This window comes from Canis aureus, chromosome X (assembly GCF_053574225.1).
Source record: "Canis aureus isolate CA01 chromosome X, VMU_Caureus_v.1.0, whole genome shotgun sequence".
Classification (NCBI taxonomy): domain Eukaryota; kingdom Metazoa; phylum Chordata; class Mammalia; order Carnivora; family Canidae; genus Canis; species Canis aureus.
The window spans coordinates 75369960-75391251 of record NC_135649.1 but is presented as its reverse complement, the minus strand read 5'-3'; the positions used below and the strand labels follow the sequence as shown (position 1 = coordinate 75391251).

General features: G+C 41.6%; 2 protein-coding genes across 8 annotated transcripts in view; both read right to left on the bottom strand.

The window, feature by feature from the left end:
* ARHGEF9 (Cdc42 guanine nucleotide exchange factor 9) overlaps window positions 1-21292 on the bottom strand; it is a 211907-nt gene that overhangs the window by 164543 nt on the left and 26072 nt on the right. For 2 of the 7 annotated variants that reach the window (XM_077889188.1, XM_077889194.1), the window contains exon 1: window positions 9935-10083. The exons of 2 other annotated variants lie outside the window; for them this stretch is intronic. In XM_077889188.1, coding sequence (XP_077745314.1) covers window positions 9935-9943 — 9 coding nt within the window. In that variant the 5' untranslated portion in view covers window positions 9944-10083. Of the gene's footprint in view, window positions 1-9930; window positions 10089-21292 lie in introns of those variants that run through there. 3 more of the 7 variants (XM_077889189.1, XM_077889193.1, XM_077889187.1) reach the window with 3 other exon arrangements.
* On the bottom strand, window positions 9967-10768 carry LOC144308547 (uncharacterized). Its single transcript, XM_077889195.1, has one exon. The coding sequence runs from the start codon at window positions 10282-10284 to the stop codon at window positions 10105-10107; it is 180 nt and encodes a 59-aa protein (XP_077745321.1). The 5' UTR covers window positions 10285-10768; the 3' UTR covers window positions 9967-10104.

Genomic DNA, 21292 nt, shown 5'->3' with positions numbered 1-21292 from the left:
CTTAGGGGCCAAGAATTGACTTTTAATTGCCAAGTGCCTAGATGGTTCTGATTTGATGGACTTGAGAAGGCACTAAATAAAAACACAGTTAATTCTGGCTTTCTTCCAAGCTCCTCTTTTAGTTTTGCAGGAGACAGGGAGAGAGAAAGCCAGTCTGCTATTCATAGCAATATGTGTGTGGCCTAGTGGGGGAGATGGAGCTGAGGGTAAATAAAAGAAAGCTTCCTATAAAAAAAATTCCAGCTATCCACCAAGGACCTAAGACATGTGCCAGGTCATAGGACTTTTATACTTTTAAGTGAGGGAAGTAAAATAGAGTCCTTCATGCTGTGATGGAGAAATAAGGCAAAAATACAATGGTATTTGTTCAAGGTCACCCAGTAACTAAGTTCATCTTTGTAAGCCCCTCTTAATTTATGTGCATGTCTTTCATTAACAAACCTTTAAAAAGGACCTACTGAGTGTCAGTTCCCTCCATTATAGCAGTCACACAGATTTCTGCCCCAGAGAGTTCTCAGGGATTTTCAGCACCAATTAACAGAAAAAAAAACTAACTCAAAGAATCTAAGTACCTTGTCCAAGGACACAGAGCTAAAATATGACAGTTTACTAGTTCAGTCACCCTTTGCTTCCCATCACACCACACAGGTTTCCCTCACCATCCCTGAAAGTCAAGAGCAGCTTGTAAGTCACAGGCCCAGAAACTCACATCCTTGCTAGGCAACGTTCTAGTTCCAGTACTACTACAAACATACTGTGTTTCCTTGGGCAAGTCCCTTCTCTTTCTGGGCCTAGTTTTCCAGCTTCCACAATGAGGGAATTAGATTCAGAACAGCTGCAATACTCCTTTTCTAGAAGATACAGCTGTCTGGAATGACTTTAAATGGCACTAGAACTTCCAGAGTTTGAACCCAGATCAGTTACATGATAATAACTCTTTGAGCCTCATTTTTCTCATCTGTAAAATGATAATCCCTGCCTTTCCAACTTCACAGGGCCACAGAGATCAAGCAAGATAATTTGTAAAACCCAATGATCAGTGTATGACAATGTTCAAGAGGGAGAGTCAAGAATCAAGTGAGCATCACTAGCTCCAGTTGCCTTTCTCTAAATCCAAGCACAGAAAGTGTCTATGTGCATTCTGTGCAATAAATCTTCCTGAGCCCTCCTGTGCAGTTCAACCTAGATTCTTAAGACAAACACCTCGCTGGTTGCAAGATCCAAAAGAAATTAAGAAGTCCTTCTACTCCCTTTGGGCCCTAAGCATAATTTTGCCTTTGTTCTGAGCCCTCCCTTTATACTAGGTCTACCACAGCCTCTCCTAGGGATGCCTGGCTCCCCCCTGCCTGCCTCTTTCTCAATGCCAAAGCACCCACTACTGCCCAGCCCTCCTGCCAACCAGAAGGGTTCACAGAGGGAGGAGGAAGGAAGAGAGTGGGTGGAGGAGAGGCTGTGGGAGGTACAGCTAAAAGTAGCTGCTGTTTTTAGACACCACATTCTGAGGGGGTGGAGGGTGGGCTCTTAGCACATCCTTCCTGCAGCCAGCTGGGCATGGAGGTGCATGGCTCCCCCTCCTCTAATGAAGGCAGGCAGGCAGAGACCAGAGCTGCCAGAACTAGTCCCAGAGCTGGCTATGGATATGCAGTGCTGGCCTCTTCTGGGCCCTGAGGGTGGATGGTTGCACAGAACAGGGCTGCATCTAGGGCTCCCCTGCTCAGGAGAACTAATGTTGTCTGCGGGAAATTCTATGATTCCTCGTTCCTCATCTCACTGCCTGGTACCCCAAGGGCTACTGACAGGCCTGCTCTCTTCCAGGAGGTTATATAATACTACTGTTTTCCCAGTTTCTCTGTCAGCTTGCTTTCTCCAGCCAGATTTGAGAGGTTATTCAGGTCTCTGATCCAGCCAAAAGAGCCCTGAGCCAGCACCCTATAACAGAGGTAGCAGGTTACAGAGGATAAAGGCTTGATTTGAGGAGTCAGGAACCCATGCCCATCACTGAAACCTTGGACAAGTCCCTTTTCCCTTCAGTGCCTTAGTTTTCTCACTTATAAAATAGGAAATAGAAAAGGGAAAGGGAGGCATGTTGCAGATCTCCAAGGCATTCTGAAAGAACCCTCTCCACCCCACCAAAGCTGTCCTATCTTCCAAGCAGTCTGTCTCTCACTGGGCAGGGCCATCCCTACTCTCTTAATCCCAATTCCCCTAGTAACTAAGGTCTGCACTGGCAAGATGATTACCTCAAGACTCTGTCTTCCACCTCTGTCCCTAGGCCCATTTCAACCATATTAGTTCTGCTTTTTCCTGTTCTATATAGAAGTTTCTGGCTCAAATTTCATTTGAGAACATGGTTATTCTGTTGAATCCACTCCTCATTAAATCCACTCTTGAACTTACCTTCTAAGCTTCCTCCTGAGTTTCCCTCTATATTAGTGGAACCCTTTCAGTTCTGAGTCATGACCGCATTATGACCAGGGTCCACCATGCAGACTAAGCTAGAAGAAGTGCAGGATGTGGTATCAAGAGTCCTGGGTTCTAGGTCAAGATCTACCACTTCCTGAACTGTGTGATCTTGAGTAAAACACTTAATCTTTTATCTATAAGAGGCAGTTCAGGAAGCTTAGAAGAAAGGGGGAAAGGGCCAACCTGGAGGAAAAGGAAATATTAAGGGAAGGATGTGTTTGAGGTAAGTTCTTTCTTGCCCTTATCATTCTTCTGTGCTAGTTTCCCCCTGACAAAAATTGGCCATTTGGTCTTTGAGCATCAAGGTCAAGAGTTGGTAGCAGAGAAGAGGGCAAGTTATGCATCTATAGCAGAGACATAGTGTATGGAAGGCAGACCTTCAGTAGGAAATAAAAACACTGGAAATGGCCTTAGAACCCCTGGATGCCAGGCATAGCTATAGCTCTGTTCCAACCTTGCTGCCAGAACTTGATCAAGGCCCTTCCCCACTAGGCCTCAGTTTCCGTGTCATTATAATGAGGAGTGGATTCAACATAAGAACAGAGCCAAATACAATTAGGAAGGCAAGTCTATTACCCCCAAAATTACCTTATATATTCCAAGTCTGCTAAAAGGGATCTTTGGATTACCTGCCGGTTTTGAATAAAAATATTCTTAATCATTTTGATAATTTTTATTAATTACAAAGTAAGCATATGTCATTAGAGCCAGAAGAAATCTGTGAAGCTATCTAATCCTCCTAGCCTTATTTGCAGATGAGGAATCCAAATTTTAGAGGGGAGAAGTAATTTACCCAAGGTCACCCAGCAAATGAACAGAATCTCCCCCACTATTATAGCAAATGCACAGGGACTTTTTCCTGAATGGTTCAAACCATCTCATGGCTGACAATTTTAAATCCAAAAAGGTCCCCAGACCTCTTTGGGGTTGAGTCCTTTTCAGACTGGGTACGAGTCCCTCAAATTTGTCAAGGCCCCCACAATCCTAGAATAAAATCTCACCATCTGCAAAGTCTGCCTATTCACATGTGTGATAAGCTAGATTCAGGCTGATCTGACATTTCCTTTCAACATAGCAGTCATTCTCATCCCTGGATGTTTTCCTGTCACCTCACAGAGCTTTTAAAAAATATTGATGCCAAGGCCTCATCAGATCTCCCCAAGAGATTCTGTGAATTGTTAGTATTGTTAACTTCTCAGGTGATTCCAATGTGTAGCCAAGGTTGAGAACCACTGGTTAATAGAAACAATTCCGCCAACAAAGGGAAACATGCACAAACATTTTCTTGAACTTTTTGAAAACCAATTATATTGTTTTAAAGCTACATCTATGATGTCCTGTTTTTCCAAAAAGGGGAAAACAAACTGATGGTACACAGAATCTACAGTTGTGTGCACTAGCCCTCAGCAAATCCTGGGCCCAGTTAAGAAACACAGTTTAAAAAAAAAAAAAGAAAAGAAACATATAGTTTCTGGGTACTGAAAAAAAATAGGGAATTCTGGAGCCTGCAATAGGATTTACCAGGATTAACATGCCAACTGGACTCATACTCCTTTTTCTGATGAGGTCATTGGTTTGGTAGATGATTACTATTAACCTAGTATACACTTGATGTCTACAGAGCATACAGCAAATCTCTCATGCCACATTATCCTCATTAACACATCAGTAGGATAAATGATGGTAAAATCCAGTGGATTCTGCACTTGCTGACCAGATATATACAAAATTAACACTGTAACTCCAAGACGGGACTCTGGTGAAATTAACTCCAACATATTGAACATTTTTTTGGATCAATAATTCAGATTATACTTATTCAGTTTCCAAACAATGCAATGCTAGAAGAAACTGCTAATTTGTTTCATGGCATAAAGAAAAAGTAATTAACCCTCCCCCCCCCAAAAAAAAAAACATGAATAGGCCAACCAAATGAAATAAAGTTTAACTGATGCAATACTAGAAGGGACTGTTAATTTGTTGCACAGTATAAAGAAAAAAATTTAAAGCCCATAAGAAGTTAGAATTGACTAACCAAACAAAATAAAATTTAATGAATATGGCTCAAAAAAACCCTCAAAAAAACCAATTCCACAACAGAATAGAAGCCTGGACTAGACAGCAAAGCGTTTCAGCCTATAGTCCAAAAAGGTAATATAGTGGTTCTTAATGCTGACTGCATGACTCTGGGGAGCCTTAAATTTTTAATTTAGGGGGGAAAAAAGCTGCCAGGGACCTATCCTACACCAATTAAATCAGAATTTCTCAGAGTGGGGACCTGGTATGGATATTTAAAAACCCCCCAACTGATCTGAATGTTCAGGGAGGGTTGAGAACCAGTAGAAGGCAACATTATTAGATATTTCACAGACAGATCAAAGTCCCTTTGTACTTGTACTTAATCCTGATCAAGTAGCCCCTGGAGTAGCATAATCAGTTCTGGGCAGCATATTTTTAAAGAAATATAGAAAAATAAGAGTACTTTGAAAGGAAAGACAATTGTATGAAAACTGCAATTCCTTCAAAACATTCTGTATTTTAGGCTTCACCAATACACACTGCCTTTCTCTTTAAAGATCCCAAATATTGAGTTTTCATAAGACTAAAGGGAACTCTTTGATATATATTCAAGATTAAAAAAACATTTTACTGAATATGGAATTCTGTGCAAAATTGCTATAAGAATGAAAAGTATGAAAAAGAACTAAAAATGTGAGTAAGCTGAGGAAGCTAGTATGACTTCAGAAGTGACTCACACACCTCCCTCTCCACCTGACTTCATTCAGCTTCACACTAGCTGGGAATGATCAACTCTGACTCTCCCCACTCTCCATTTGAAAGGCAGATCTAAGTCCATCCCACCAAAGTCTCTGACCTTTATTTACCTCATCTGTAAAGCAGGAAATAACAATCATCCCTATACACTTCACAAGGCTGATGTGATGCACAAAATTTAGAAAAGATGTGAACTTGCTATGTAAGCTCCACAGACCCATGCACTGACAAGGGATTACTAGTACTATCATTACTGGACTGTATCCCAAGTCTTCTCTATCCTCTAGGCCCTTTTCCCTTAATAGCCATATTGTGCTTTGGTGCCAGGGCAAAGCATGTTTAACTAAATGTTCTTGAGAGCTAGACCCACCTAATGACAGGAGACACGCTGGGCAGATATCAGAAGAACTAGCTTTGATCAATGATTCTTAGAAAGCCAGAGCCTCAGTTTGCCTAGAACAAGTTGCAGAACTAGAACTAAGAGCTAGAGAGTATAAGATTCCTTGCATCCATCCCACTTCTTGGGGCAAAGCTGCTAGGGCTGGATCCAGAAGCTTTGTGTAAGATCTTCTGAGGACATAGTTAATTTGGGAGAATAGTTTCAATTCTCAATTATGTCCTTGTCCAGAGCAAACACTCCACAAGCCTAAGGGAGCAGGGGCCACAATAACAGACAAAGGCCAGGAAGACATGGCTTGGCTCCATTCCTGCAACTGTAAGACTGTGCTCTCTAGTCATAGCCAGGCACTCTCAATCTGGGCCTCACCACAGGGCAGAAGAGGTTCACTGGGATCTCTCAACTCCCTAAAAACTTAATCACCCACACAAGTGAATGAGACAATCAGCCAAGGCCCAAGACCTGTTCACCAGGCCCACAATCAAAATGGCCTTCCTAATTTGCCCAGCCTTCCCATTTGGAAACTACTCAGAGACCACTGACATAGAAACAAAATCCCCCAAATTCCACACTGCAGTCTGCCTGGGCAGGGTTCCCTAAGCCACAAACAAAATTGGGGCAAACTAGGCAACTGCTTCCTACCCCCACCAATGGGGGGAAAGCACTGCTCAGTTTATTCCCACTATACTATCCCTTCACCTCCTCCCTGCCTCAGCCAAAAGTCAGAGTGAAAAAAATATTTTTCAGGGTCTACAGACTTCTTTGCACTAAAGCTGGACTGTGAAATGATTCAGTCAATCTTAAGAAGCCGTTTGGAGGAAAGGAGAAAGGAATTTGAACCCAGGAATTTTCCAATAAACAGTCCCCATGGCTGGAATGAGGCTAGGCTCTGTACGCCTTCTGTGGATATGTTTTCTAGGCACTTGCAGGCAATGAGGCTCTTGCTTTTTCTTTGTCCGCTTCCCCAAAAGCATCTCTCCAAGTCTTTATAGGCTCCAGCGCCCTTTCTCCAGAGGCCTTCGTGCCTGGGCCTTTAAAGGGTGGGCTCTGGAGCTCGGCAGGAGCTGAGTGACGTAGGAGGTTGCTAGGATACTGATAAAGGGCTGTTCTTGAATCCCCAGGAGGAGAGCTGGGAGGGAAAATTTCTGAGCTGGAATTTTGTCCTAAAAGCAAAAGCTTATCCATTATCCAAGGAGGTCAGAGAGGAGGAAAGGAAGCTAGAAACTTGGGAAAAGTTGGGACACTCAGAGATGAAAAGTCCTCTTCTCTTCCCACTCCTCCTTCTCCCACCACCCGCCCACTTTGAGCAGGCTAGAGGAGGCTGTTATCAGAGGGGAGAATAAATGAAGAAAGGAGAGGGAAGAATAAAATGTTAAAATGTAGAAGGTTCCTTCCACTCCTCTGGGATGCATTTTTCATTTTCTCCCACTCTTTTCTTTTTGCATATCCTCACAAGTCTGAAGGAGAAATGCCAAACCTTTAGGATTCACACAAGTAAAAAGTCACACTGCCAACTTTGGTTCTCTACTTCCCAAACTCCCTTTTAGCTGCTCTTGGGTGGCCTGCCATCTGGCTAGCAACATCCCCTTATTTACCTATAGATAAGTTAATTTGAAAAATGTTTACCCATTTTGTCAGTTAAATTACTGATGGAAAGGCTCAGTCAAGCAACCCCTTTAGCCTAAGGGGTTGTGCGGTGGGGGCAAAGTATTGTAGGGAAAATACCCATCCATTCTGGTGCCAGTCAAATCTTTATAGGCTCTAGCACAAGGAGGCCATTCAGAACTATGGAACACTCAATGCATGCCCTGCTGCTTTTCCTCATTCTTAGCACAACCAACCCCTACCCACATTCAAGAGTGTGCACCCTCTCCTCTCCACACATATGGAAGGGTGTGCATACACACCCACAAACATACTGCCACATATCCTACACACATACATTTCCAAAGTTTCTCTGCCAAGGGTCTGTCAGGCACTCAGAGACGAAGGTTGTGGCATTTCATGACACTACTTTGCCACAAACCTGGCTCAAAGACTAGCCTTAGAGAACCCTTGTCCCCTTAAGGGGAAAAAAAAGCAAAAAGCATTCCATTGTTGTAGTCCAGTTTTCTTCCCACATAGCTAGATAAAAAAAAAAATCTCTTAGGTACAATTTAAATTTCTCCAGATACCAGCAACCAGGTATTCTTCCCCCTCCCCATCACTCATTGATTAATATTTAATTTTCTTTTTTTACTTGTTCTTTCCAGTTCATCTCCCTCTGATTTCAAGTGCCTATGGGCTCCCAAAATCATTGAATGCAATAACCTGGAGGTCACCTAGTCCAACCATCCCCAAGTGCCAATGTTATAGGGAACCCCAAACACATTGAGAAGGAAAAAAATGCCCAAGGTAAAATAACTACTCAAAAGAGAGAACCCAAGTATGTAGCTGATCAGCCTAGATATTTTCTAGTCCAACATGTCTCTAAACAAAGTGCCCAACCAAAATAAAAGCTTACTTTATAGAATATCTCTGGAGGTAAGGGTATGTAGTGGGACGGGGGATCACAAGATTCTCTTTGCAAAGAAACAAGTTCAGTTCAATCCAGCCCCACTCCCAACAAAAGAACCAAAGAGTAAATAACAAGAATCAATACCACCAAACTTCCCAGATCATGCTTATACCATGGTACCAACAGAATTAAAAAAAAAAAAAAAGTCTTTAAGTCTTTTACCCACACAGAGCCAAGAGCACACCCTGGGGCTCAAAACCTCTTCTGAGGCCATTAAATAATCCTCTCTGGGTTCTGAGATCAGGACAATTTCAAGAGCTCCCTTCACAGTTCCCTTCCCTTCATAATCATTTCCAAAGAAACTGAACAACAGGACATGGAACTTGACAGCACAATGCAGGCAGATTTGTACATCACACATGAGCAGCCACCCACACGGGTGTAGGGGAAACATGCATGTAGACTGTATGCACCTGATTCATTGCTACATGGGCCAGAAACAGCACTATTTCAAGTCAGGTAAACACAGAATGAGAATACCTGCCAATTAGCGGATGGGGGTAGGGGGATAATAAATATCATGCACATTGGCAGCAGAGATAATCTTTTCCTGGCTTTTCCAAAGGCGCTTTCTCAGCAAAAAGAGAAAAATAAAAATAATAGCAATAGCAATAGCAATAATGACAGCAACCACCACCACTACCATCTAATACAGACAAGCAAATATATGTCAAAATTGAATGTTGTTTCTAAATCATGTTTTCCCCAGCTCTCATCCCATTCCATCCAGATTTTGGGGGGGATGTGGGGAGGAGTGCTCAAAACTCTTAATTTAGCATGATACATACTTTCATTTTATTATGGAAATCTTTCAATTAGAGAGACCTCTGATCTTTAAAGAACAAGGAAGCAAACAAAACCCACCACTTTCTCATTAGCACTAGCAAATTCTATTTTAAATGCAGTTCAGGAACATCATTGCAAATAAGATTATCCAAAAGAGGCATATACAAATACTATTATTCCCAAGGTGGGTAAAGAGTTAGCTTTTGTTGTTTGTTAGAGGACACAGAGAGAAAATCCACAAACTCAAATCCAGGGGTACAATCTTCTTTGGGAAAAGGAACCCAAACAGCTCTTGTCAGTGTCTCGTCTTGCCAATTCATAAAGATCAGAGAAGGCTTCTATGTCTCAGTCCATAATTCCAAAGAAACTGACATTTAATGCCTTAAGAAATGTTTTTAAAGGTGGCTTCTTTCCAAATTGGAAACTATGAATTGAACCATGGACAGCACATTGAGTCAAAGGACAATCACCAACTGCCAGCTCAATTCACCCCACTATATCACTTCTCAAATTCTCACTTCTCATTAGAAACTAAAGAACCATTTTCCCTAAACTCATTCTTTGTATCAATTTTTTTCCTCTTAACATTCAATGTAGGACTGTCTTTCCTAAAATGTCAAAAATCCATCACACTCTTCCCACAACAACCCTTGTCCAAAAACAAACCCAAATTCACTCCCGATGGCAAGAGAAAATTTTTGACAAAAATTTCCTGATGGAATTTAAAGGTAGCTTTCAAGAAAATGAATTGACAAAACACAAACAGCAAGGCCACTGTTAAGGATGCAGATCTTGCTCCATGAACGTCACATAGATGGAGAATGCACACACATGCAGACTTAAATAGAATGCATTTCTTCATCAACAATTTTACTCAAGCAATAAGCAACTACATTCACAGGCATATTTAAAAGACAAGACATGACAAAAGATTTAGGGAGAGATAATATACCAACGTCATACATATCACAGCGAGGCCATGTTGAAGCTCAAAACGTTTTCCCCCCTGAGTAAAAATTCTTGCTCTTTCCCTTTCTTTCCCTGTCTCTGTCTCTTTTTTATTCTCGGTGGTCTCGGGATGAAATCAAAGCGAGAGTTCGCAACAGCTCAGGAAGCTGGACTCCATTCAGCGCGTTCCCAGGAAAAACATGAGTATGACATTGACAAGCAGGAGGACTACAATCACGGCAAAAACAACTACAGTTTGCACATCCAGGGTCATGGTGCAATGCAGAACACTGTAGTGTTCCAAGTGGGGGGCCGGCAGATTGGGAGATGTCAGTCTCTGTTCTGTCAGACTGTCCATACAGCCACCATGCTAGAAAGGAGAGGAGGAAGTCTGAGGGTTGGGGAAGGGCTGGGTTTGGCGCCCGAGTTTGGTATGGGGTGGGGGGATGGGGACAGGGGAGATTGCTTTCTCCCTCCTCAGGATTAAGCTGATCTTTCTTCCCTAGCTGAGAAATCTTAGCTCGCGCTGAAGTCAGCAGAGTCCAGCATTCTCTCTCGGGCGCCAAGGAAAAGGCAAAATTCTGGCTTTCAAAGGGAAAGGCGGGAGGAACCAGTGCGAGGTTCTCCGGCGCGGGCTCGGTTGTCTGTCCGGACGTGCGTCTGTCCACCTGCCTGGCTACAGGTCAGTCTCGGTCTCCCCTACACCCTCTAGGTCGCTCGCTTTCCTAGCCCCTTCGTTTTTCTAGCCTGCTAGCTTGCTTGCTCTCTCCGCGGGGGTCCCAGCTACCAGCCTCTCATTTAAATCCTGCCTCGCTGGCTCTCTCCCTCTCCTCTCCCCACCCCCCAGCCTGTAGGCGGTGTTTTTATTCACCTAGTGACTGTGGGCGCCTGCGTGGGGCGCGGCCGGAGCTGCTGACAGTTCCCTCGGCCAATAGCTGATGCTGTAGTCGCGCGTTTACTCGCTGGGTGGGGCGGGACTTCAGCTGGCGTGCTAGCGCCGTCAGCCAATCAGAGAACTAAAGCTTCCCCTGCCCCCGACCCACTAGCGCGAGGTAATGATGGCTGGCTCTAACGTAGGTGTGGGGAGCTTGTTGGGAGTGGGTTGACAGAGACACTGGGAGAGGAAAAGGGAGGGTGCGCACAGAAGTGGGAGGAAAGGAAAGGGCGTGGCAAGGAGGGAGGGACGGAGGAATAAAGGGAAGACTATGGAAAGCAGGGGAAAAGAGAAGGAAAAAAGGGAAGGATGGAGATGAGATAGGAGTAGGTGAAGAATGAGAAGGATGAAGGAAAATAAGGGAAAAAATGTTGAAGAAGAGGGACAAGGAATGGGAAAAAAGGGATAGGTAGGTGGGGAGGAGCCATGCCTTAGCACCCAGTTTTTTTGGAGTCTGGGCCAAGGAGGAAGCAAAGGTTTCTTTGGCCACTCCCTAAGTATTTTCAGGCAACTCATAATTAGCTATACACACACGTTCAAAAAACCATTGCTGTCACAGAACCACAAGGAAAGACTACAAGTTATCCAAAATCCAATTCTGTTTGGCTTTCTCTGAGACCCCTGTACTTGCAGGTCAATTTCCTTTCCTTTTTATGGTTTCTTTAGACTATGACTGTTTGCATTCTTCAATAAACTGGGTACTATGAAGAGAAGCCAACTTCGCAGTTGAAACAGCCTCTACAAAACTTGTAATATGCTTGAAATCACTGCTATACTCTGTATCTTGACCCTGTGTCTGGAACTAGGGAAAAAGCCCTGGACTAGAAGACAGAAAGGTTTCAGATTTATTTCCAGCCCTACTTCAAGCTTGCTTTATGACTTTCAGCAACTCCTTTCCCCTCTCTTAGCCTCCATCTCCCTTCTGTCACATGAGGACTTAGACCTACTTGAAAATTCAGTGAAACCTCTGAAACCTCACCTCAGAAAAAATATATGCAATTTCAACAGGCTTCAGGGCCCTCAAAACCCCAAGACTCCCTTATACAGATCTCTAAGGGCCCATCTTCCTCTTACATCCTCGGACTGTAGAAGTGAACAGATAGATATTTGTGGAGGGAGGCAGAAAATAGATTAGCCAGGAATAGAACAAATTAAATTCTGGAACTCCTAGAATACCATAGACTCTAAGAGGAATGAGAATTGCTATTTATTCTCTAGAAATAGTTGAGGCTAGAACAGTCACCCATCTTAACTAGATGACTCAAAATTCTGAATGAATGCAGGTCATAAACAAAATGGCTCCTAGCCCTACAAGACAGAATAAAACCCAAAGTAGTCCCAACTTCAAAGTTTTGGGTTTATAACACCATCTATGAATGACTCATGCCAAAACAAACATAAAACCCTGAATCAGATCAAGCTTCTAGATCAATTATCAATTTACGGAACACACAGAGGACAGAAAAACATATTAAACTGCATATTAAACTGCATATGGAGGTAGAGAAAAAAATAAAATACAGGACCAACAACCTGGATTTTTAACAAATAAACAAAAATGTGACTCAGGTGGAACTTTGTGTGTGTGTCTGTGTGCTTGTGCACACACACATTTGTGATATTCATGAAACAACTGGAAATTTGAACAGACTGAACACTTAATAGGAATAACTATTAATTGCTTAGCTGTCATAACTATATTGTGGCAAAGTTTAACAAAATGGGGGCAATAGGAGTAATCTTTGTGACCTTGAATTTGGCAATGGTTTCTTAGATATGACATGAAAAACACAAGCAACAACAACAAAATATATAAATTGGACTTCATCAACATTAAAAACTTTTGTCCTTCAGGGGATCCCTGGCTGCCTTCAGCCCAGGCTGTGATCCTGGAGTCCCGGGATCGAGTCCCACATCGGGCTCCCTGCATGAAGCCTGCTTCTCCCTCTGCCTGTGTCTCTGCCTCTCTCTCTCTCTCTCTCTCTCTCTCTCTGTCTCTAATGAATAAATAAAATCTGTTTAAAAAAATTTTGTGCTTCAAAGGATACTATCCAAAGTATGAAAAGACAACCCACAGAATGGAAGAAAACATTTGGAAATTACATATCTGATAAGAAATTTGTACCTAGAATATATAAAAAGCTCTTACAAATCAATTATAAAAAGAAGAATAACCCAGTTAAAAAGTTGGCAAAGGTTCTCAATAACATTTTCCAAAGAAATGGTCAATAAGCACAGGGAAAGATGCTCAACATATTAGCCAACAGAAGAATGCAAATCAAATGCAGGAAATGCAAATGCAGGATATTTACTATAACAATATTTGTAATAAGATACCCCAAGAATGGTTATAATAAAAAAGCTGGATGTGGAGAAATCAGAACCATCATAATACTGCTGGTCAAAATGCAAAATGTTGAAGCCACTTTGGAAAACAGTCTGGTAGTTCCTCAAAAAGTTAAGCATAGGGTTACTATTCCACTTCTATGTATATACTTAAGAGAAGTGAAAAAAAATGTCCACACAAAATCTTGTGCATGAACATTCATAATAGCATTACTCACAATAGCCAAAAGATGGAAAAAACTCAAATGTCCATCAACTGGTGAATGGATTAACAAATGTGGTATAGTCATATGATGGAATATTATTCAGCCATAAAAAGGACTGGAGTACTATTATTGCAACAATATAGATGAACTTTGAAAATATTGTAAGTAAAAAAGCCAGACACAAAAGACTTTTGTATGATGCCATTTATATGAAATGTCCATATAATTATAGTTTAATGAGGCTTTTGTTTCATTTATATATAAATATAAATGTGCTAGACTGTGATGTCAAATTTATTTTTTAAAGATTTTATTTATTAGACAGCACAAGTTGGGAGAGGGTCAGGGGGAAAGGGAGAAGCAGACTACCCACTGAGCATGGAGCCCAACATGGGGCTCAATTCCAGGACTCTGAGATCATAACCTGAGCCCAAGTCAGATGCTTAACCAACTGAGCCCCCCAAGGGCCCCATAAGATGAATTTCTTATAGCAGGTAATGTCTAAATAATTTGAAAGCTGCTCTGCTAGATTATGTTAAGACACGTACTAGTGATCAGGACAGTACCATATCGTAAGCAACTAGACTCTTTCTTCTTGCCTTTGTTTCTTTTTTTTAAGGTTTTATTTGAATTCCAGTTCATTAATGTATACTGTAATATTAGTTTCAGCTGTACAATATAGCGATTAAACACTTCCATACATCACAGAGTGCTCATCACAAGTTCACTCCTTATTCCCCATCACATACTTAACCTGTCCCCCCACCCACCACCCCTCCCCTCTGGTGACCCTTGGTTTATTCCACATAGTTAAGGTTGGGTTCCTGGTTTGCCTCTCTCTCTTTTTTTCCCTTTGTTCACTGTTTCTTAAATTCCACATGTGAATGAAAATATATGGTATTTGTTTTTCTCTGACTCAATTTGCTTAACAAAATATATCACATTATATCACATCTTTATCCATTCATCAGTCAATGGACACAGGCTATTTCCATAATTTGGCTATTGTAGATAATGCTGCTATAAACATTGGGGTGCATGTTTCCCTTTGGATTAGCATTTTTGTATTCTTTGGGTAAATACCTAGTAGTGCAATTGCTGGATTGTAGGGTAATTCTATTTTTAACTTTTTGAGGAATCTCCATACTGTTTTCGGTAGTGGCTGCACCAGTTTGTATTCCTACCAACAGACCAAGAGGTTTCCTCTTTCTCCACATCCTTGCCAACACTTATTGTTTCTTGTTCTCCTTGCCTTTGAAAGTGCAGTTGTATCCTATCTCCACTTTATTGTCTACTGACTCTTCAATCCACTGCAGCCTGGCTTTCACTCACATCATCTCATACAAAACTAGAATTTCTCGTGAATATAAACAAATAACCAACTTGTTACTAAATGGCATGGCTAATTTTCCATTTTTATTTTCCCTGACTTCTCTCCCTCTTGATTCCATTAATGCCTTTCTCCTTTCTGAAATGCTCCCTTTGCCATGACAACACCATCCACATGACCTGTCTGGTTATATAATCTTTACTTCCTGTCTGGGTTCTTCTTCATTCAGTCACTGATGATGAACCATGATCTCTCAGGGTTCTTCTAATCTCAGTCCCCTTTTCTTCGCATTCCGCACTTGCATTGAATGGTGGACCCATCCATTCCCAAAGTTTGAATTATCACCTACATTACACACTGGTGCACCTCCTTTCAACAAAGTACTGAACACCAGAGGGAACAAAGCCATTGCCTGCATACAGCTAACAATTCTTTGCTGATGAGTCCCAGGTAGCTCTCTTGAATTCCAGAGATGATTCTCCAACTGCCTTCTGGATATCTCTTCCTGAATATGTCACAAGAACCTCAAATTTAATAAGTCTAGAATTGAAATCTCCCATCCCTGCCAGCTTCCTCTTTCCCCTGAGTTTCCTGTCTTGTAAGAACGTCTCCTTGCAAAAAAAAAAAAAAAAAAAACCTAGTAGATATCCCTAAGTCTTGCTTCTCATTCATCTTGCTTCTGGCCAAGCAGTCCTCTAAGTCCTGGTAATTCTCTTCCTCTTTAATCTCTCTCATGTGTCCTTCCTCTGTCTCCCTGCTACTTGTATTTTTAATCAGTTCCTCATCATCTCTGATTCCATTAACATCCATTACTTGGTCTCTTGTGCTGCTCTCTCCCCCCAGTTCAGCCTCTACTCTCCTGCCCAAATTATCAAAAACAGTTCTACTCTTATCAATCCTATGGTGGATACTGTAGTTTGGTTGCTTAGGATCCATGCCACCCTCCTTCTAGCCTTCCTTTCTATATTGCTGAAAAGCTTAAAACCAAAAACCTACAACAGCCTGTCATTTCTCAGGCTCCTTTGCATCCAGCGTTCTGGATGTGATTTATTTCTGGTAATCATATGCACTCACACAATATTTGGAAGTAGGTAATGACGCAAAAGTCATATTTCTGCTGCTTCTGTTGGCAAGCAGTGATGGAGATTTTAGGGTTTTCTGCAGCCATGTTACTTTTCCATAGGCCCCAGTGTCTGGTCACTGGCCTTGTGTATTTGAGGAACCAGAGAATGGGATGATTTGATTTGATTTTGTTTGTTTTTGTTTTTATCTTCACTTTTTCTCAGTGAGGATCTAGAAGGCATAATGATACTCTAGTCAATAGTTAAGGCAGTGGCAAATTCTTGATTCCTAGACTTCAGATAAGGTGATGTTTCCAAAGCCCCTGATGCCTCACCTTGCTGTTTATGGCACAGAAAACATCTTCCCTGGTATTCTGGGAGTTATTCCTAGAAGCCTAGCCTAAAGGTTGCCCCTGCCACCCTTCTACCAATTTTAGAAGCACCTGATTTTCTGTATTAGGACTCTTTCTGCTGAGAATAACTAGAATTATTTAATTTCTGCAGCTGAAACCTGACTTACATAACTTCTTTGCTTAAAGGCCTTCCATAGCTCCCAACTGCCTTTATGACAAATTCTGAACCTTGCCAATCTGGTGTCTTTTTGTCTTTCTAACCTCAGCTTTCATCAATGCCCTCTCATTCTCCACTCTCCAGCTAGCTAAACAGAGTCTACCATAGTTCTCATAACTATCAGGTTCTCTTGCCTTGAGAGCTACACAACTGCTGCTATCCTTCCCCAGCCCCCATCTCACAACACAACTCAAATGCCATCTCCTCCAGAAGACTTTCTCTGATATTCTTCTTTCAAAATTATTCTGGATCATACAGGATCCTGCATTTTACCCTCTTAGAGCATTTATTAAACTGTATTGTAATTTTTTTTCTTGTTTGTATCCTGCACTGGACTTTGGACCACTCCTGTCTTGTTCACTGCTTTCTCTCCCAAGCCCAGCACACTGCCTAACACTTAGCAGATGCTTAATAAACATTTGCTAAATGCACGGATGTCTTCTTCATCCACTTGTTTCCACTCAGAGAATCATATCTTCCAAGAATATAAAGTAAGACATGATGAGACCGCAGAGAAAATCTAGTCTAAACACTTAGGTTCTAGGTTAGAAAACTGAGCCCAGAGAATGGAAGCAACATACCCAAGGTTACACAGCTAATTTCTGGCAAAGTAGAAACCAAAATCCTTATTTCTTGAATCTCAAAAGTACTTTTGAGAGATTTCAGACCATTGTACATGACACTTGATCCCAGCTCCATCCATGTGCAGTTAGCATTCTGAATGAAGTGACCACCCAATGCTGCTCATAATTAAAAAAATAAAAAGACGAGTCTCCCGTATTTCAAGCAGCAGCATCCCCACCCCATAGCCAACTCTTCTGATGACAAGTACTAAGAAATCAGAGAATTTGGGGTATAGCAAAATCCTACTTCCATCCTTCAATCCCTCCTGCAATATCCCCACTAAATAATTATCCAGTCTAAACTCTAACACCAACAGCAATGAAGAGGTTCTTCTCTCCTAAGACAGTCCATTCATCTCTGGGACAATCTCAGTTGGCAGAAAGTTCTTGCATCTCTTTGAGCCAGATGTTATCACCACTTCTACCACAACCACTGATGAGAAGCTAATCATTCCATGTAAATGCTGGTCTGGAATGTAAATGCTCCAAAACTCACACTGAAATTACTATAAGCACCCAGTATATTTCTCAAGATCTAAAGATCATTCATTAGATAATAATGAACACTTATAAAGGAGGGCGGGGGGTGGGGGTGAATGGGTGACGGGCACGAGCGGGGGGCACTTGACGGGATGAGCACTGGGTGTTATTCTGTATGTTGGCAAATTGAACACCAATAAAAAATAAATTTATTATTTAAAGAAAATGAAAGTGGTTACTCTATACCAGGCACTATTCTAAACCCTTTACATATATTAACTCTTAATTCTCACAAAAACCCTATGAGATAGATACTATTTATTGTTCTTATTTTATAGATGAGGGAACTGAGCCACAGTGGTTAAATAACTTGCCCAAAGTCATATAGCTGGTCAATGGTTGAGCCAGATGAAAACTCAGGCAGTCTGACTCTAAAGCCTATACACTTAGACACTGTGCTTTATAAATGCCACTAAATAATACATGTCCTATCTTCCCATAGCATCTGACAAGATGTCTCCTGGGTCACAGGAATAAACCATTTCAGTGTTCTGATCTGAATCCCAGTGGTCTACCTCCAAAGATCTCTAAGTCTTAAATCTTTGCCTTATCTCAGGGAAAAGCCAATGCCTAGTTGTCTTTTGCCTCTCATGGTTCAAATGGTTCCCAAAGTCACACCTCTTCTAGGAATCATAACCAAGGAAAGTTCCATATTTTATCCTGACCCCTCTGCTATTCACTTATTGCCATTCAGCTCCCCCCCAGTCCCCTGATAATCCCCAATGCTTGCCACAGACAGTCTGAAGATATTGAATCCTGTATGCTCATTGTTTTGGCCAGTTATATGACTAAATACTCTTGCATATTTGTGCATGTCCACTCTATTTAAGAGAATTAGCTTCACTGCTCCTCCAAAATCAGTTAAATGTAATAAACACTTATTCTTTTTTCATTATTATTAATTTGTTTTTATTAAGTAAATTCTGCCCCAGTGTGGGGCTCAAACTCATGACCCTGAGATCAAGAGTTGCATGCACTACTGAGCCAGCCAGGTGCCCCAAGAAGCACTTATTCTGATAGCAGATGGGGTATAGAGATGCTCTTAGGAAGCTTATAGTCTAGTGGTAGACATAGTCACAAACACACATAATTTGCATTTCATACAGTAAAGTGTCCTAAGCATAATCAAATAATGAATAAAATTGTTGATGGCTATAGAATTAATCATATAATTTAATACTCAAAAAGGGAATAAAAGTCATCTTCTCCCAACCTCCCTACATAGGAATCCTCTCTATATTTTGTGATGAGGTAGGGGGAATGGAAGAAGAAGGAGGAAACACCTACTTTGGGCACACATGGTGCTAGGACTTTCAACATACCATTTTATTTAATCCTCCCCAGAAGTCTGAAAAGAAGGAATTGTTATCACTATTTTAAAGAGTAAGAAACTAAGGTTCAGAATATTTATATCAATTACCCTTAGCCATACAGGTAAGATATATTTTCAAAGCCTACTGGCTCTGATGAGTTCTATCCAACAACTGCTGGAATATTTTCAGTAACAGGAAGCTCACTCTGAAGCTTTCAAAGCCATTATTTGTTTTGAGCTGGTTTCAACCATTTGTTAGAACACTATCCTCTGAGCTATACAAAAAAATCCAAGTCCTAAACAATAGTCCTCTTAAAATGTTTCAAAATATCTATCATGGGTTCAAACTCTGATTCTTCCTTAACAACCCACCCCCTGTATACATAGGCGCGCGCGCGCGCGCACACACACACACACACACACACACACACGACTTACTCTCCAAGATAAATGTGACCATGTCTTTAAGGTCTTCCTTGTGGCATGGTATGCAACTTTCTCCAGGCTGGTTGCTCATCAGTTTGTCCAATATACCTCAGAACACATATCCAGGTGGGAGTGACAGTGGGGAGAGGGATTATCATCTCCCTTATTCTAAACACTAGTCCTTAAGAAGAACTACCTGTGAGCTCATGTTCACCTAAAATGTATGATGCTCATGTGTGCTGCTGTGTCCCCAGCATGCCTTGAGAAGCTCATGGCAAAGTGAAAAAGGCAGTGAATAAAAAGTTAAAACTTTCAGATGTAAGTCCAACCTCTGCTTCTTGGTATCTGTGTGATCTCAAACAAGTCTCTTAACTGCCTTAAATCTCAAAAGGCTATGACTTGTTTCAGTTGTAACTTAACATAAAGCACTATTTTAAAATCTCAACTGCCTTACCAAAGGTGTAAGGCATGAAGTTTGTCCCAAGTAGGGTAACCTGAGGACAAGGTGATGGGTGATTTGCTTAAATTAAATAAGGATGCACAGAATTGTTTGGCTGTGAGGGGTGGAGTTTTAGGTGGGGGGAGAATCAGACATAGGGTTAAAAATTTGACTCTGCCTGAAGACTTTTCTCCTAGCTCTCTGTAAGTTTAGCTCTTTCATCTTTTCAAAAGGAATCCTTACCTGACCACCCTCTTTGAAAGTATACCACTGCATCACTATCCTATTAAATTCCATTATCATGATGTTCTTTCTAGCCCTATCACAATATGAGAAATTATATAATTATTTGTTTATTGATTTATTGTCTCCCTTTATAAACTGTAAGCTCCACGAAGGCAGAAACCATTTTGATATTACTAAATCTCTAGCACATAGAGCAGTACTTGATATTCAACAAATATTTTTTAATGACTGAATAACTAAATGAATTAATAAATGAATGAATGAATAAAAGCATAACTGTTTTTAGGATGTAGGATGTAGTCATGGAAAATATTCTCTACTGCAGCCTGTGAATATCAACTTTTGCCCCTCCCCCACCAAAAGGCCTTTGGTAGTTAGTACTCCTCCATAAGGGAATAAGAGTTCCAGTTATAGGCTTAGAATTTCAGACCCCTTCGGTTTTCTGTTCCCAATTGGCACATACTCCACTCTAAACCACCACCCGAAGCCCTTCCCTCAAGAATCACTGCCTATACCGACCTCATGTGGCCAAAGACTGAATACATATTTGAATTAAATACCCAGGAATAGCAATTTCTTCCTGTTCCTTTACATGGATTTATTTCAGGCCTGTTTTGTAGGAGGAGAGAGGCCAAAGGGACTTATTTCAGCTCTATGTCAAGTAAGCCAGTGGACCAGACAACCTGCCTGTACTCAGGGTAGAAAGGACTAGTTGGAAAAGAGCAGCAAGGGGGATCCCTGGGTGGCGCAGCGGTTTGGCGCCTGCCTTTGGCCCAGGGCGCGATCCTGGAGACCCGGGATCGAATCCCACGTCGGGCTCCCGGTGCATGGAGCCTGCTTCTCCCTCTGCCTGTGTCTCTGCCCCTCTCTCTCTCTCTCTCTCTGACTATCATAAATAAGTAAAAAAAAATTAAAAAAAAAAAAAACGGAAAAGAGCAGCAAGGATCTAAAAGCCCCTTCAGAGGAAGTACAATGCTTTCCTATCAGGCTCAGGATCTTTCTGGGGCAGCCAATCATACATCAATTCAAAACTGGGATGGACAGCGAATGCTTCCCTTAGTATAGGCCCAGTATTTAGTTTTGGAGCCTGATCTTCTGGATAGTTCCATTTTGGGGCCTCGTGACTCATTCAACCAGCTGTCCCCTATGACCCCCATTTCCAAATTATTTACCTATAGGCTTCATTTAAACAGTAAACTACTGGGCAGTCATGACAGAAAGCACTCATCATCAAATTAAGCATGAGACTTTGCTCATAGTCTCCCTTTCTCCCCCCTCACTCTCTGCTTCAGTTAAGTAGGCCAGGAAGAGCCCTAGACTTAGAATCAGTATA